Source organism: Thermobia domestica, chromosome 3 (genome assembly GCF_964235325.1).
Source record: "Thermobia domestica chromosome 3, izTheDome1.hap1.1, whole genome shotgun sequence".
In the NCBI taxonomy this organism is placed as follows: Eukaryota; Metazoa; Arthropoda; class Insecta; order Zygentoma; family Lepismatidae; genus Thermobia; species Thermobia domestica.
In genome coordinates, this window is record NC_137456.1 from 8,298,738 (window position 1) to 8,316,814 (window position 18,077).

The following is an 18,077-nucleotide window of genomic DNA, read 5'->3' on the forward strand; positions in this document are numbered from 1 at the left end:
ATTTTCCACAATGAAGTCCAAAAAGACTTCAATATTGATATATTTAGCATGTCGGAAAGTGTGTACAAAAGAACAATTAAACAGGCATGTTTTGGAAACGGCATATAAAGAGCACATGTGCTAAAGACAATATGAATGTGTATTTTTAAATTGTCTATTTTGTAATGTGTATTTCTTTTAATTATTTGTATATCTTACTGTTTTGTATTATTATGTATTTCGTTGTCAAAGACAACACAATAATTGGGCCTAGAGCCTGTTGTGTTGTGCTTGAACTAAAATAAAAAAAATAAATAATAATAGACATGAGTTGCTGCAGGGCCGTGCTGGGATACTAATGAGGGCGGTGGACAAGTCTACTAAAAGAGCGCCCATACAAACGGGAATATATATATATATATATATATATATATATATATATATATATATATATATATATATATATATATATATATATATATATATATATATATATATATATATATATATATATATATACTTTGAAAGAAAGTATGGATGCCTTTCTATATCAAAATCATCACCAAATTTGTTTTAGTATTAACGTAAATAGCTAATTTGTGCCTCCTAGACTTGGTGACCCTAACAATGTTTTTTGTAAACGGTATAAAATTATGCAGGTCATCGTTATGGAGTTTCCGCCAATCCCCATTCCCGTTCCTCTTGGAGTTCGAATATTGGTTTAAGAAACTTTTTTCACATACTATCAGTCTGTGATTTTCCCTCAGAGTCAGTGACAATGTTTCGCACCCATACAGCACAACAGGCATGATTATCGTTTTATATTTTAAGCTACAAATTCCTCAACAGAATTCGCGACAACAAAATATTTTAACTGAATAATAACACGAAATCTCTGCTTTCAGTTGCCATCAAATTTTTTGTGATTATGGTTTTGGTCTGTTAATAATGATTCTAGATATTTGAAAGTATCCTCTTTGTCGAAAGAAAATATTTAGTATTTTAGCGCATCCATAAAGTGCAGTATTACGATCACGACAAACTTCCATTTATTTAGTTTTCTTCATTTACTTTTAAGCCCATATCTCTGCAAGTTTTAAGTAAGGTTTCTGCATTCCTTTCTATTGTTCTATCATACCCTATTAAATTTACATCATAAGTATACGCCATAACCTGGTAAATACAATTCAGCTCTAGGACCTGATTCCTGTCTTTGATTTTCCTTATAGTGTTCTCCAGAACAATGTTAAATAATAATGGCGACAACGCATCTCCTTCTTTCAGGCCATTCTCAACGTCAAAGCTCGTGAACAAGAATTTCTCTACTCGAACCTTACTTTCGGATTCATTTAAACATATCTTAATTAATCCACCTTTTTCGGTATTGTAAGTTCTGTAAGCATGTTGTACAATGTTTCCCTCCTGCCCTAGTCTAAAGTCAATAATTGATGTGCCAGAATATTGTATTCCCATTTCTTTTCAAGTATTAGTTGAATAGTATATATCTGGTCGATAGTTGATCGATTTTACTTACATCCGCTCTGATAATCTCCAATAATTTCATCTGTGTATGGAGTCAATCTTGCTAATAGAATGTGTTAGAAAATTTATTGGATGTTGACAAAAGAGAAATGCTTCAATAATCATTACATCAGTTTTGTTGCTTTTCTTCTGAACTGAAACAATGATTGATTCTTTTCACTCTTGTGGTAATTCCTCCTTGTTACATATAAGGAGAATGAGTTTGTGTATCGTACTCTACAAACTACCCCCCCCCCCAGCTAAAATTAAGTCAACCAGAATTTCGTCTACACCCGGCGATGTTTGTTTCTTTAATTTTTAAATAGCGATTTCTATTTTCGTCCGGTTAGGTTCTGGAATATACGGTTATGCTGTATGCATTTCACTTTCTCCACGCACATTAATTTTTGGCTATGTGCTAAGCAAATCGTCAAAGAAATCTTTCCATCTATTTAAGATGCTATTCTGATCAGTGAGAACTGTTCCTTTAGCGTTCTTTAATATATAAGCACGAAATTGATAGCCTTTTTAAAGTCCGTTGATGCATTTATAGATGTCCGGAATATTTTTATTTTTTACTATTATCTTCAAGTTAATTAATTTTAGCTTTCAAAAATCGCGTTTCTTTGTTCTAAAAGTTTTGGAAGTTTTCCGTCAGATGACAGTGAAATTTTATTTATTTATTTATTTTATTTCTTATTTAAAATGGCGGAGTTAAGGCATAACCTTTGCTTCCACTCAACCATTTATATATTTTTTTACAACCGGATTTCATAATAGTTTTTTCTTTTCTTTTTCTTTTTTTTACAATCGGATCTCATAATAGTTTTTTCTTTTCTTTTTCTTTTTTTTACAAGGAGAATAAGAAGGATACACACACACTTAGGCAACATTAAAGAGCTACAGACATACAGAACAATACAAAGAAAATAAAACATGAAAAGTGAAAATGAAACTTATTACATATAAAATAAACACTAAAATAAACAAGCGACAATGCTGAAGACATGTTAAACTATACAAGGAGAGAGAAACAAAGAAATCAATCTTGATTATATATAACATAAAATATATTCCTTTGATTGACTATGTATAGATAAAATGATGCACATACTTAAGTGATTGTGTATAATGCACATGTATCAGAAGGGAATAGAAAACTTTCGTCCTACCTTCGCATTGAAACCGCCTAACAGAATTTTCATATGGTATTGCAGGAGATGATCAAATACTCGTTCTATTCTTTCGTAAAAACTTTTTTATTGTCATAATTATTTTCTGTTGGGCATGTATGGTACATTTAAAACAATAATATTTCACCACTGACCCTTAAGAGAAGTAAAAGAAAATCTACCATTAACAAATTCAACCCATGTAATTGCTGATGTTACGTATTCGTTTGTGAATGAAAAGCCCTGATCCTAGTTGGTAAATTTAATTCGTTCCCCGTAAAAGAACGTAAAATTTCCCTACTTGACTCCTCCATTTGCTACTAATCTAACTTCCTGATATCCCACTAGGTCCATCTTCTATTTCTAAACTCATTCGTTACACATTTTAACGCGCCTGCCCTATAGAGACTTCTTATCTTCCATGTTCCAATTCTCATGTCGATTTTACTTTGCTGAGTTCGTGCCAAGTTATTAGTTCTGATCCGAGGATTCTGCAAATATATCTGAACAATTCTTTTTTTACAGGATGAATTGTTAGCCCCACACCAAATTCCCAAGCTGGAGAATCACCCCTTGTCTGTTCGCGACTGCTTATTCAGTATATTCTCAGCTAACCTCTATATCCCAGAGACCTTCTTCTCGATCCACAACCTGAGGACGCTGGACGTGGTGACAGGAAGACCACATTTTACGGAAATTAATATATAAGTAGCTATATTTTAGAATTACAATAGGTACTAATTATCCGAACACTGATTTAAAACACACAGGAACAATCAATATGCTCGGATATATGGATGTATATTAAGACTGTGAAACCTTCAGTGCCGTAAAAATCGTAAATTAGAGGCTAGTGTCAGTGTAGTATTTCATGAATGCATCGTACGTTTGACTATCCGAACTATTCTTGATGTATTGCGTTGTTTCGTTTTATAGCTACATAACTTTATAATATTTTTGTACTCTTTACCTGTTCTCTGCCAATAGCAACTGTATGAATTTATAATACAAATCTGAAATACAGGAAAATAAAATTTTAAAAAATCTGATATTTCGGAGGACATCTCATGTAAAGGGCGCCTTATATTCTTCACAGCTTCTTTATTAACAATCACTATTTGAATTTATTATATAAAGCTGGTACACTGGATAACTAAAACCACTTATCTATAATATGATGTTTCGTAGGGCGCCTTATGTAAAAGGCGCACTGTACCTTTCACGGGTTCTTTACCAATAGTAACTGTATGTATTTATTGTACAGAACTGTGGTGTACAGAAGAGTAAATAAAATCGTTCATCTTTGATGTGGACTCGCAAGGGCGCCTAATTTAAAGGGAGCACTGAACCTTTCACAGGTTCTTTACCAATAAAACTGTAAGAATTTATTGCTAAAAACTTGTACCTTTATTTATACTATGATGTTTCGGAGGGCGCACCGGGACACGTCCCGGTGTCCCGGTGGGCCAGCACGGGCCTGAGTTGCTGCACAAGTAATAACCATTGAGTTAGTGTTATTCATCATCTGAGTTAATAATAATGGACTTCAACACAAAGCAGATTCAATTTTACTTCAAATTTTACAATGCATAATGCAAAAATGTCAGACAATGATAAAAATAATTCTATATTATTTTAATATGTATATGTATTAGAAAATCGTAATTACTTCATCCTGTAGACCAAGGTACTTTCTTTCACATCTCCAAACAGAAGAAGAGTTCTGATGTCTGTGGTTCCTTTAATGATGCTCAAAGACCTCATGGGCACAAATGTTATCTGAGGCAACCACATCCGTCTTTTCACTTCACTAGAGATGAAGATAGTTGAGTTCGGTTTTCCGTGAATTCGAGGATCCACCCAATAGAACCCAATCAAAGTATTCAACATTATTTGCTGTAGTAGAGAAAAGGATATTAAGTTGAATGTTTGGTTTATCTATTTTTGGTGCATCCTGATTTAATAATAAATCCCTGAAATTCAGAAAATTTAAGGCATGCCAAGACCAGTACGATCTACAGCTATCAAATATGCAAAAATTTATGTTTATGTTAGTGGAATCTAAATTTAAGACCTACTCTTCAAACGAGTTATTGAATGGTTAAACCGAACATGCCCAATCACTTTTCTACTGCCTTCATGCCGCAGGGTACCTATGAAATGAGACCAACGACCCCATATATATCTTTTATAACTTCTACGCAGTATATTGTAAGCTACTTGCTAATTAACACATGTTATTTGGAATGCAGAGAAATATTTTTAAATTATATTTTTTTAAAATTAAAGTTAAACATATATGTGTGTAATAATTGCAAAGCACTCGTTGATTCACCCTTCATATGTCATTCTAAATTGCCAAATCTAAACTCTGAATTACACATTGTATTTAAACGTCAGACGTGATGAATATTAAAACGTATTACTCCTATGATGTTGAGGATCAATTATTATTTTAAAAATGTCGATGTTTTGAAAGTTGTTCAACTCGAAAGAAACTAAAGGAGTTTACTCATGGTTACTTTGGCAAGGGCCTCAGATGGTAGAGGTTGACAAACAGATGTAACAGCAAGTACCTGTCAAGCCTTATCTAAGGGTACTGTTATTTTGGTACTAAAGCCTCAGGAAGTTAGTCAAAAAGGGCAACAAAGATAAGGAGATAATCGGTGACTTAGAGGAATTGAGAGGATTTAGGAATGAAATCAATGTAGGAATAAGATCAGTATGGAACCGCATTTAATACATGTGAGAAGCATCCATAGAGGATAGCGCTAAGTTGAGACATCGGAGTAGATGATGAGTCGAATTTTTTAAATGGATATCTTGAACGAAAGCAAAGGTAGAGGAAATAAAACGTGTCTAGCATAGAATGTTTCAAGACCTTGCATATGATATGCAATTTCTTTCAAGGAAACTTCAGAAACAGAATGAAACTAGTAAAAGATCGTTCTTTACTACTGGTTCTATTTTGACTAGTTGGGTAGCTTGCTCAATTAGAAAGCAATTTGTTTACATTTGTTTGCATAACGGGTTCAAGTTTATTTAAAGAATCCACTAATCAAATCTTTGTTTGATACGTTTCTAATTGGACAAACTTCGCAATTCGTCAAAATGGAACCACTAGTGAAGAATGATCTCTAACTAGTTTCACCCTGTTTCATAATATAAATATGGACGAGTTAAACAAATAAATTTTTATATATTTTCCTTTTGTGCTGGATTCTTTTTGTAATTAATTGAGCAATGGAAAGGCACGAAATGCATTGCTAAAACTTCTTTGTTCTGTTACCTACCTACGTGTTTAGCGTGCTGACGATATATTTGATCTCAAGTTTTTCTGCGTGCGTAATTTTTCTGAATTCTATATTGTTACTTAGAGTTTCAGCTGCGTTATTATGGTTCAATTCTGTATTGTTTTTAATTTTTCTAACTTTTTAATTTTATACAATATATTTATAAGCATAAAAGTATAAATATCCTTTCGGGATGGCACTGGGGCAGAAAGTAAAGCAAACACTGTTTTTCCGCTGTAATTTGCATATGTCACTATTAGTTTTGCGCCAGTCTTTATCTGTTCTACAAGGCAATCCATCCCCATGTAATACAATAATGGATGAATGGTCCAGACATGCTTCTTCACACCGTAGCAAGTAATGTGCTTTGACATTAAATTCTCGAGATTCAGTGTACTTCTTACAACGCACACGTTCTCACGAAACATTTAGTTTTGTGTTACATTATATACTATTACAATAAATACAATGAAATGCAAAGTGTAATTACACATACAAAACATGTAAATGTCAGTAAATATAAGATATATAGCTTACATCAGATGTAGTAATATTCTGCTATATTTACATAACTATACCTATCTATCTGCCCTTTAGTGTAAAATGATGCAACGCGTACCTTCTCGAGCTTTATAATATTCCATCTATGAATTCTTTACTGTTTGTTTTATATTATCTATCAAAGAGAAAAATATAATTATATACACCAAATCATAAATAAATATCAATAAAGGTAAAATAAATACTTTAGTATACGAAAATTAAATCAATTTCAATCATTATTTGCAAACTTTTTCTATAAGTGTACAAAATACACAGCTCCACAATTAACTTACTTTTCTCTTACATTTTAATAGAGGAATTACGAAATATAAAAGAGTCAGGACAAAACGATACATTATAGTAAAATATAACAGATTGCACAACTGTACTAAATATAGTATACAGTATAATAGTAGCCAAGCGTGTACCACAATATTCGCATACAAACAATATGTCCAGCAAGTTCAAAACAACGCAAGTATACAATATGTGGTCAAAAGTATCCGGAAACCTGGCTGAAAATGACTTACAAGTTCGTGTCGCCCTCCATCGGTAATGCTGGAATTCAATATGGTGTTGGCTCACCTTATCCTTGATGACAGCTTCCACTCTCACTGGCATACTTTATATCAGGTGCTGGAAGGTTTCTTGGGGAATGGCAACCCATTCTTCACGGAGTGCTGAACTAAGAAGAGGTATCGATGTAGATCGGTGAAGCCTGGCACGAAGTCGGAGTTCCAAAACGTCCCAAAGGTGTTCTATAAGATTCAAGTCAGGAGTCTGTGCAGACCAGTCCATTACAGGGATGTTATGGCGTGTAACCACTCCAGTTTGAACAGGTGCTCGATGGTGTTGAAAGGTGTAATAGCCATCCCCGCATTGCTGTTCAATAGTGGGACGCAAAAAGGTGCTTAAAACATCGATATAGGCCGGCGCTGTGAGAGTGTCACGCAAAACAACAAGGGGTGCAAGCCCCCTCCAAGAAAAACACACCATAACACCACCACCTCCGAATTTTACTATTAGCACTACACACGCTGACAGATAACGTTCACCTGGCAATCGCCATACCCAAACCCTGTCATCGGATTGCCACATTGTGTACCGTGATTCGTCACTCCACACAATATTTTTCCACTGTTCAATCGTCCAACGTTTACGCTCCTTACATCGAGCAAGACGTCGTTTGGCATTTACTTGTCTGATGTGTGGCTTATGAGCAGCCGCTCGAACATGAAATCCAAGTTTTCTCACCTCACGTCTAACTGTCATATTACTTGGAGTGGATCCTGATGCAGTTTGGAATTCCTGTGAGGTGGTCTGGATAGATGTCTGCCTATTACACTTTACGTCTCTCTTCAACAGTCGGCGGTCTTTGTCAGTCAACAGACGAGGCCGGCCCGTACGCTTTTGTGCTGTACGTGTCCCTTCACATTTCCACTTCACTATCACATCAGACACACTGGACCTAGGTATGTTTAGAAGTGTGTAAATCTCGAGTGCAGACTTCTGACACAAGTGACACCCTAACCACGTTCGAAGACCTGAATTCCGCGTAGCGCCCTATTTTGCTTTCTCACGATATCTAATGACTACTGAGGTCGCTGATATTGAATACTTGGCAGTAGGTGGCGTCCGGATACTTTTGATCACATAGTGTAGATATACCACTTTTGACAGTTCCGTGTAAAAAACACATAACTACCAAAAACATATTTCTCAAATACTACAAACAAATATATATCAAGTTACAATCCATTAGTAGAAAATGCTTCAAAATTTGATGTTGTAGGATCATTCTAACAATCCTTCAAAAGTAGTCCAAAATAGAATTTGGCACCTTTCTGAGAGTGATTAAGAAGATATGCCATATATCTTGTGTCTAAGATTGCGTGGGTCGCGTATCTATGAAGTACTTTATGAATCCACATAGAACATAGGAAATATAACTTTCTTGATTTGAAGAGTAGGTATTCCCTCTGAATTTATGGCAGCTAATCTAAAAGACAAATATAGATAAATGCCGAATTTTCCGGCGTTTCATATATTGACGTGTTTGAAAAAATACAACATGAACAAGCGAAAACAGTAAATTAGAAGGTAAACACTTCAAAACAATTTCAGGAAAAATTTGAGACGGAAGAGGACACGATACGGAAAAGAAAGTTATGGTCCTCCGTAATCAGGAACAAAACTGGAAGAGAATGAGAGAAGACGCTTCCAAAAGTAAAGCAAATTTCAAAATGAATGATTGTGATTATTTATATACTGGAGATGATCTGGAAACAAAAATGAAGAAGAAAAAGGTTTAGGATAGGCATAAGAAATGATCTTACAAAGGCTGATGAATTTGCACTTGAGTTGTGAACAATACAGTTATGCAAGCAAGGCAAGCACAATTAATACGAAAAATATATTTTAAAAAAAGAGTTAACAAAATAACCGAAAGAATTAATCAACAGTTGCGACAAGAAAATGGAAGCCTGAAAAAGAAAAACGAAATATGGAAGTTGGAAATAGTACAACTAAAAGTAGAAAGGGAAAAAATTACAGAGAGTAGATCATCGTATTCAGCAGTATTTACTGGATACTAGAAATAAGCACAAGGAAGTACGAGCACTTAAGCAGTAGAGAAAGTAATTATCAAACAAAAGTCCAACATTTGGATGAAAGAAAAAAACAATGAGGAAATGTAGAGGTATATAGGAAATATTGCTCTATAATTAACCTGAAATGAGGATAGACCAGGGTCACATCTTTGGAAAGCAATGAACATACAAAAATCGAAATAGCTGCAGATGAAAACTTGGAGTAAGTCCGTTAATAATAAGAAAACTAATGAAGAAGTAGTAATGGAAACATCCAAAAGCAAGAAACAACTCCTATTAATATATTTCTACACAGTGTTCCTATTTAGGACATGATTTATAAGTTGGTAGAACATACTTTTGAAAAGGGGAAAATGGCAGGAACAAAAATGAAATAAAACTAAGATTTAGGACAGGACCGAAAACATATACAAGATGTAATGTTATTGTGAAAGTTACGTCAAAAGTAAGACAAAGGCTGTTGCAAAACGGAAGCATATATTACCTATACGAGACCCATGCAACAACAGTAGTGAAATGCTTATGATGGGTAAATAAACGTGGCATGGAAGAAGAACAATTCTATTTTCATTCTGGAAATGAAAAGGATACATGTGTGAACAAAGACAAACGCAAAGTATGCATCCCTTGCTTAAAGCAAAAAAGGACAGTGAAACTCTAAAAACAATTAAGAATGTGCAACCTACAAAATGTGTGACCGATCATCACAAGAATTGACTTCTAAACGAACGACAAACAAATACAAATTTAAATTTAGAGGATTCTTGTACAACGACATGAATGATTAAGGTTATTAAAAGAAACTAAAATAACAGTATTTCAGATTAATGTCATGAGCAGCAATAGCGTGATGAATGAAGTAAAAGACTTGCCAGACAAAAGAGAAGCATTCCAAGTAAGAATTCAAAGAATTCAAAAGCCGTGTACAAAAATAGAAAGTTAATTAACATGGAACGCTTGGAATAATCAGTAACTAATAACCACACAGGTGAAAAATATATTTTGCAAACGCAAAAGGAGCACTAGTAAATAAAAATAAAATTATTAAAATTTCAATCATAATGCAATTTATAACTAATTGAACTGTCTGCCTTGAAGTACAAATTATCTTACGGAAATTTGAACTAATAAATTGTCATTGTAAATTTAACACAAACTTCCAATTATTTTTAGACAATATTAAGGTTTTCTGTCAAACATTTAAGGAAGAAAATATTTTAAACCGATATTATGCAACAGCTAATAAACTGATAAAGAAGGAGAAAGAGTAGATGTGCTTATAGTGAACCACAATCGGGTAATCATAAATGAGGAAAAGAAATCCTCCACTTAAAGACATAGGCAATTTAAAGTCAAACATCAAACAATAACCTCAGTAAAAGTGTACAATGTAATCGCTTAACTTAATTATATTTCTTGAAACTCTAGTTCATTTTCAATCTAAAAATATTTTTCCAAAAAGTACCAAGTAACAATACAACGATCAATATTTTTACCCCTTAACACCGAAGTTTAATTTGTGGATTGGTCAGCAGGTGAAGTACTTCAAACAATAATGTTCGCTTTTTTATCCTTGTTTCTTAACAACAAATAAATTATATTAATCAATTAATATTACTAGATGACAATAAATCAGGAAATATGAATTATCCGAATAACTAACATTGGCATGGGGTTCTACACTACACCGTGTTAGATTTCGTATCAGACCAAGTGTCACTGAAGCATAGTAATCTATGATAACAGGCTAATATTAACATTCTGCTTCTATATACATGTATTTAATTAAACCTGTATGCAAATTGTTAGTAAAATGTTTACCTACCTGTTCTGTTTCTTTGATAATGGGATCTCTAAGAATAGTCATCTCTAACCATATTGAAGCAGGGACAACTATAAATAAAGACAGAACAAAATTAGGTTTTTGAACATTAATGTGTTTACAGAGACAATATTTACGAAATCAAGTACGTAAAATGGAGCACTGTTTCCAGTTTGTTCAAATGTCGATGCGTATGGGAGCTACGTGGTCCACTAAGAGATCGTTCATCTCCGGTTCCTTGATTCTTCCCCAGCTCGTATCATGTGATTCTTGTAGTGGACAAACACCGAGCGTTTGTGTTTAGGGGATCTCCCGTTTCCTTCCACTTAATTCACTTCTGCATAGCACACATTATCACTATCATCATCACTGTCTCGCTTAGCGCCATGCATAATCATGAGGTGTTAAACTAGAAGTTTCATTCTCAAATGTCAATGCGATGAAAACTTTCCCCTTACACGAACTAGTGGTTCATTGGTAAAGACAACTCTACTTATTACTTCGTAGAAAGATAATTCCGGCATTTTCTTCATTTAAAAAACTCTTACTTAGGAAAACAGACAGTTAAGTTTTTCTTAAATTTGGACTACTTTTATATTTATGTAGTTTTATACTTAGGCTAGATTTATTAGATAATAGAATTCTATTTAATGTTCTAAAGTACGTACTTTGTTTGAGAAACAACGATTTAGTTTTGTGGGTAGTATAAAGGTGATGCACCATCAGTTACTATTCAGCAATTAGAGAATGGAATGTGAGGGAAACAAAATCGGCCATACTTACTTATCAAATACTTAAAGGTATATTTGAAACGCTTGGTCGTTTATCAAGTTAGAACAAACATGAACCTGTATCTCACAGGAACCGCGCCAAGACCTCCAGCATGTTAGTACATACTTTCCTATTCATTGCGTTGCCGTTTGGATTAATATTGAAACCAATGTGTTAATATAATCACTATAGAAAGTATAATATAGGAACAGAAACACTACTAACCAAATTGAAAAGGATAGCCATGTATTTGCTTAAAGTTTTCTATAAAATGGCTTCTTTAAAGTGTAAATTAACATAGTGAGTTAAAAAGTGTATATATAGTGTACAAATAATATATAATATTGTTGAAACAAAGATCAGTGAGACATATAATAGAATATAAAATATGTAGCAAGAGTAATAAGTCAAAAATGAGAATATTTATACGATATATAAACTCAAAGAAATTCTTTAGAGAATATTCGCTATTTGGATCTCACCAATAAAACCAAGAATACTCTCCACTAAGAACAAGTTTATTTCCCAAAAAGAAGCTTTGATTATAGGATCAGTCAGTTCTGAACACTTTGAACATTCTGCAAAAATATTCCGAATATTCAGCGGACAACAGTATTCATACTACAAATAATGTCTCGCAACACATAGGAAAGTCTGAGATGAGTATTCCTTAACCATTCAGCATAGGATTACTTATCATGGCGAGTAGTATGCAATGTCCATTTCCAATTGTCCAAAAGATGTTTACAATAAAGATTGTTTTCTTGGCCTCCGTAGACTCCACTTACCAATGAAAGCTCTCTCTGCGGACAACGGACAACGAGATATTGAGTACTCCAGCGTAAGATATACATATAATGCCTGCTTCGTTACTACTCGTCGTTTTCATCTCCCTAGATGCCAACATGTCTGGGCATTGAATAGCCACAGAGGCACATCCTTGGTGTTTTGACTGATGGAATTTCAGACAAGAATGTTTTGTACTTGAGCTTCTTTACTCAGCATATTATACATACTTCTAATAACGCCTTGAGAGTTGGTGAAAATAAGCACATGAACGCAGACGCAAGTGAAGTGTGTGACCAATGGCAATCTTAAATGTTGTTAAGTCAGCAGTGAATACTGACCAAAGATGATGCACACTAAATTTTGTATTATCCACGTCCACAATGAAGGTACGGCCATTGAAATTCTCATCCTTGGCAAAACATGTTTACAAAACATTAAAATCAAAGAAACTTTTAACAACGATTGAAAGACATACTGGAACTGCTAGGTGCAGTTTGGTATTTTTGGACAATAGATGGTCGAGCTTGTGCGGGCACGCCTGCAGCGGTGGAAGAGCACAAACCTGTAGTCAAAATAGATGTTTTCGTAGGCGACAATATGTCATGGGCGTGTAACAACATACTCTATGACAATCGAAAATTTGGTCAGACTGCAGAAGAAAACTACAGCGGTGATAGGAAGTAATGTTAATGTGCTGCATAATTTCTAAGGGTGGTTTCACTACGATAAGCTACCTGTTGCTCGTTAGCTAACTGTGTGAATTTTCGTGTGCAGAGATAAATCAACATATGATTAAGCGTATATAATTTAACTTAGACCAAATTAGGCTATATTTTGTTAACAAAAGTAATTTCACGTCATACTAGATACTTACTAATCACGTGCTCAAACGACTTACAAACGGAAGTCGTGAGAACAATTTGTGAGTAACTTAGTGGACTTGTTAAATTTTGTATGATTTCTATTGGAAATATCAGAGCATCATATTATAAGGTGGGAATATAGTTGTAATAATAGCTGTGTATCTAGTAAAGAGTGTGCATGATATGGTTATATATACTGCAAATTGGTGAAGCAACACTACTCACACACAGAAAAGAGTAACTCAAAAGTTGTAAATAAGTGCTTTAATGCTAAGTGCTAAGAATATGGAAACTTATGAGGTTCCGCTCAATCGAGATTGAAAATAATTAAATTCAAGGAATAATGTGCAGAGCCAATGACATATGAAAAATGTTGGTCCAAAATTTTAGCTTTCCTTGTTAAGTTATTCTTCAAAATCTCTTGAGATGATAGAGCAGGTACACTGGTAGTCGAGCAGAGTTCATATATAAAATAAATCTGGTCCCAAACAATAGTCAGAGGAGAACTGTGACTACTTGTAGAAGCTACGTTATGTTCCGAATTCCAGCGCTTCCAAGATATCAAATACAGGGATGAAAAATGGAAAATTGTTGAACATGTTCTTCAGTTGGATGAGGATTAAAAGTGACAGGAGCAATCTGACAATTCCGGATAGCCTCACACATTACACTAGGAAACCTTGCCATCTAAGTTGACTGTCACCTGTACGTTCTAGAACTGAGCCAGCAGACCCTTGACATATGTAAGTTCAATCTTGGAGGTATGTCATATGAGGCCGTATGAGGGGTATTCAGTCATATTTTAGTTTATTAATAATTTATTATTCATTTTCTTAAGCACTAATTAAATATTTCGACAAACAAATTACCATCATATTTGCATTAATTAAATATTATTATGTGAAACCTTACTTGTTCCATTCTCATATTTAATAAAAGGAGGTTTATTCTTCTGATAGTCTTCGGTAATGTTAACGTTCAAATACATATCACCACCATAAGTAGCTGTTATGCTCATAGGGAGACTGGAAAGAAAAATAAAGCGTAATACTTTAAAATAATGCGCGGAATTTAGAGATCTCATGAAGCACATGAAGAATTTACAATGAATGCTAATACGAAACACAATAATATTAATAATATTGCCATGTATTTTATTCTTTAAGGCAACCCACATCATATAGCCTTGATGCTAAAAGAAGCGCTAAGCTTGAGTAAAGAAAACAAAACAAGTATCTTGTTAGAGGCTACACTCTAAAGAAATATGCTGTATTCACTAACATATTCTATACTTTAACACGTAAACATTTATAAAGAAATAAAAGAACAAAACTGTAAATCATAAGTAGCATTAACAAAAACACAGTTATTACACCGTGAATATAAGCCAGCCTAATTGAAATTTATACGTTGTTAATGGGATGTAAATAAAGTTCTAATTAATAGTAAATGTTTATTCAAGTAACATTTTTCGGTATCCTTCAACAAATATAATCAGTAGTAATGAATATAATCGGAGCATGAAAATAAAGGAAAACTACATCATTATCGTGCTCCAACTTACAGTGATAATTTTCTGATGAGAGCTCATATATTTCAATCACAACGTTATACTCTAGATCCACGTCTCAAATAGCCTCTGTACTAAACGGAATGCAGTACTCCAAATCACGCAATTTATAATGTTTGCGAGTTTGAAACGATGAGCAAACTCAGAGCACTACGGTAGATTAACTCTAGGATTTACTGCTTTGAATATCTTTTGTCTTATAACGCTGGCGTCATCCATCCTAAAATAAATTTGTTAAAAAAACTTCGTCTGATTTGCAGAAGACTGATCTTTTTCTACCTATTCCCTATAAATTTTACTGTTTCGTTTGGGTAAGTTATCCTTGTGTTCACAAATCTACACAATTTTCAGGCGATTGCTAACACTCTTCAAAAGAATGGTAATTAAATGTCATACTTTCCAAAGAATGGTCAATGCAAAAGAATGGTCATATCTTCAAGATATGACTACCGATGGAGGGAACTCTGAAGGAAGTAGATGTGTACTGACACATCTGTGTCGACACCGTATCGTTTATCGTGAACATGAGTTCAGCCAACAATCCTTTTGGAAGTCGCAGCATCACTAGGTACCAAATCTTAAAAATCGACCACGACAAGACGAACGCGAAACCAATAAGTGCACAAGTTGATCAAAACCCAGTAAACACTAATTTAGAACAGAGACATGTGACTCGTTTTTCTCTTTCATAAGGGCATCCGTGTTAATAAAATTCATCTGAACTTGGTGGAAGTGTATGGTGATGATGTAAAAGATTATAGAAATAGCGGAGGAAATAAGGATTGATATTCATAGTGGTTGGGATATTCTACACCAACACCTTCGACTCAGTAAGGTGTGTTCCAGATGGATTCCTCACAATTTGGACGTTTTTCAGACGCAAACACGGGTGGAAATGTGTCAGAAAAATTTGGATTTTATGGACGAAGATAACTACTTCTACCAGCATGTAGATACAGGGGATGAAATATGGTCTCACTAGTATGATACAGAATCTAAAGAGGAGTCCACGCAGTGGAAGCATCAGGGCTCACTAATTCCAAGACTTCAGGACAAAGAAATCGGCTCGCAAGTTTATGGTAACTGTTTTCAGGGAAAGGGAAGGATTTTTTTTATTGATGCTATACCAAAAGGGACATACCATCGCAGGGACTACTTCCAAAAAACTTGAAAATTGACGGCGAGCAGTTCAAAATAAACGACGTAGAGGTGCAAATCATCGAATTTTGCCTCTTTATGACAACGCATTTGCACACACATCTCTCGTTTTGCGCAGGCTGCTATCACAGACCATGGAATGACTCAACTTTTCTACCGACCCTACAGTCCTAACCTAGCGTCAAATTATTATTATCTCTTTCGTCATTTGAAAAAAAATACCTCAGAGGCCAATGATTTTCAACAGACAAGCAGATAATGGATGCTGTGATTCAGTTCTTTGACTCCAAGGAGAAATCTTTTTATGTTGAAGACATTGAGTAATTTGGAACAAAATGGAGACGATGCACAGTGGAGATTTCATCGATCCAAAGGAACTTTATTCAGTGCATGATGCACATTTACCTATGACAAGTTTTGACGTTCTATTTGACTTTAATATGCGATTTCTTTGATAAAGAATGTTGATTGTATATTATTTTCCAAAGAAGTAACACATTTGTGAGAGAGGTAAACATGATTGCTCACAATTGGTGAAAGGAAAACAATAGGATTGATGTGATCAGCTTATATCTAAATAATCGTTTAGTGATAATAAGTACATTATACTAGGTAGTCCGGACAATAAACAAGAGTCAACGAGTAAGCCAAACTGACGGGAAAAATATGTTCATTAGTCAGAAGAATCATTCACACAAGACGCTTTTAGCAACCGTAGTACTTCGGACATTATGTCTGGATATTTCGTCTTGGTAGAAGCATGTTTACTAGCAATATACGTATGGATCAGAGGAGATCAGCAATCTATGAATTAAATCCGTTTTGATATTAACTCTGGATGATTTTCTTGTAAAGAGTTCCCTATATTTTTTTATTAGCCCAGTTTCCAGCCTCCTATGCTTCTTCGGAAAGCTGACCTAGAAGGGATACATTTTACGGCCTGCTTCTTTGCCTGACTAAGCACGACATTACGCTGGCCTTTCAAAAGATATGCATCAACTAATAACGCCAAAAGTTCATCTTCTGATAATTTCGCCGGAACTCGAAGTTCAGCGCTTCGAGATTTCTTGATTTCCTACCCCACGTAGGGGAAGAACAACAAAGCCCCTTGACGATCGCGTTTTATGCCCTCCGTAGTTTTAATTCAGTCGCCTTCCACAGTTCCTTGTTGCTGATTGATTCCACAAGATTTAACTTTTCTGTTTTGCACTTTTGAGGTACATTCTGCAAATACTTTCCTCGGACATTTTCAATAGAAGTGTCCGTTGGTAGAACAGGTGCCACGTTGAAGTCCACTTCATTTTCAAACCACGTTGCGTTGTATTCTAAAAACCTCTCCCGATGCCGATTGGCTGTGTCCCATTTTACTTGTGTATCATGAATACATGTCCTTATTATTGTTCGCGAACTAGTGCTCAATCCTGCCAGCCCGTTTTCTTCCATTATGTAATTCGTTAAACCTTTCAACTGCTTTGTTGACGCATGTTGTTCCCACACGTCGAATATAGCACGCCATGTAAACACGGGAGCCATTTTTACACCACGTATTCACATTCTTGCGCAAAGGTGCGCAAGGTTTCTCGATTGTTTTCAGTTCTAACCTTAATAACCTTTCAGGTGAACCTAATCCGCAGGCTGTACACCACAGAACACCCACTTAAAATATTGTCTGTAAATCACACACAAGAATTTTTCCAAACGTTCACATACACTCTTTTTCCACGCTGTTCTCCAGGAACCCTACAATGCAATTCAAAGTTCAAATACTTTATCTTCCCTTCAGACAACTTCAATATTAATCCAGCACTGCACCTATCACTATCCGTAAGCAAAGCAGGACACAAGTCAAAAGAACTGCTAGCACAAAGCATATCTGTAGCTGGCTCTGGGTGCGCGCATTTTGTTGTCTCCCTTCAGGCCATATTTGAAACGGTTTAACGCGACCATCGCCCGATTTCTTGTCAATTTCAAACCAAGGGCATATTTA

At 34.8% G+C, this 18,077-nt stretch overlaps 1 protein-coding gene across 1 annotated transcript in view; it reads right to left on the reverse strand.

The window, feature by feature from the left end:
* LOC145681360 (gamma-aminobutyric acid receptor subunit beta-like) overlaps positions 1-17,059 on the reverse strand; it is a 61,047-nt gene extending 43,988 nt beyond the window's left edge. Inside the window, exons 1-4 of the mRNA XM_081753015.1 lie at positions 17,043-17,059; positions 14,275-14,387; positions 10,943-11,010; positions 4,364-4,568 (exon numbers count right to left, since the gene is read on the reverse strand). Of these exons, the coding sequence (XP_081609141.1) occupies positions 4,364-4,568; positions 10,943-11,010; positions 14,275-14,387; positions 17,043-17,059 (403 nt within the window). The remainder of the gene's footprint in view (positions 1-4,363; positions 4,569-10,942; positions 11,011-14,274; positions 14,388-17,042) is intronic.
* Positions 17,060-18,077: the final 1,018 nt, after the last annotated feature.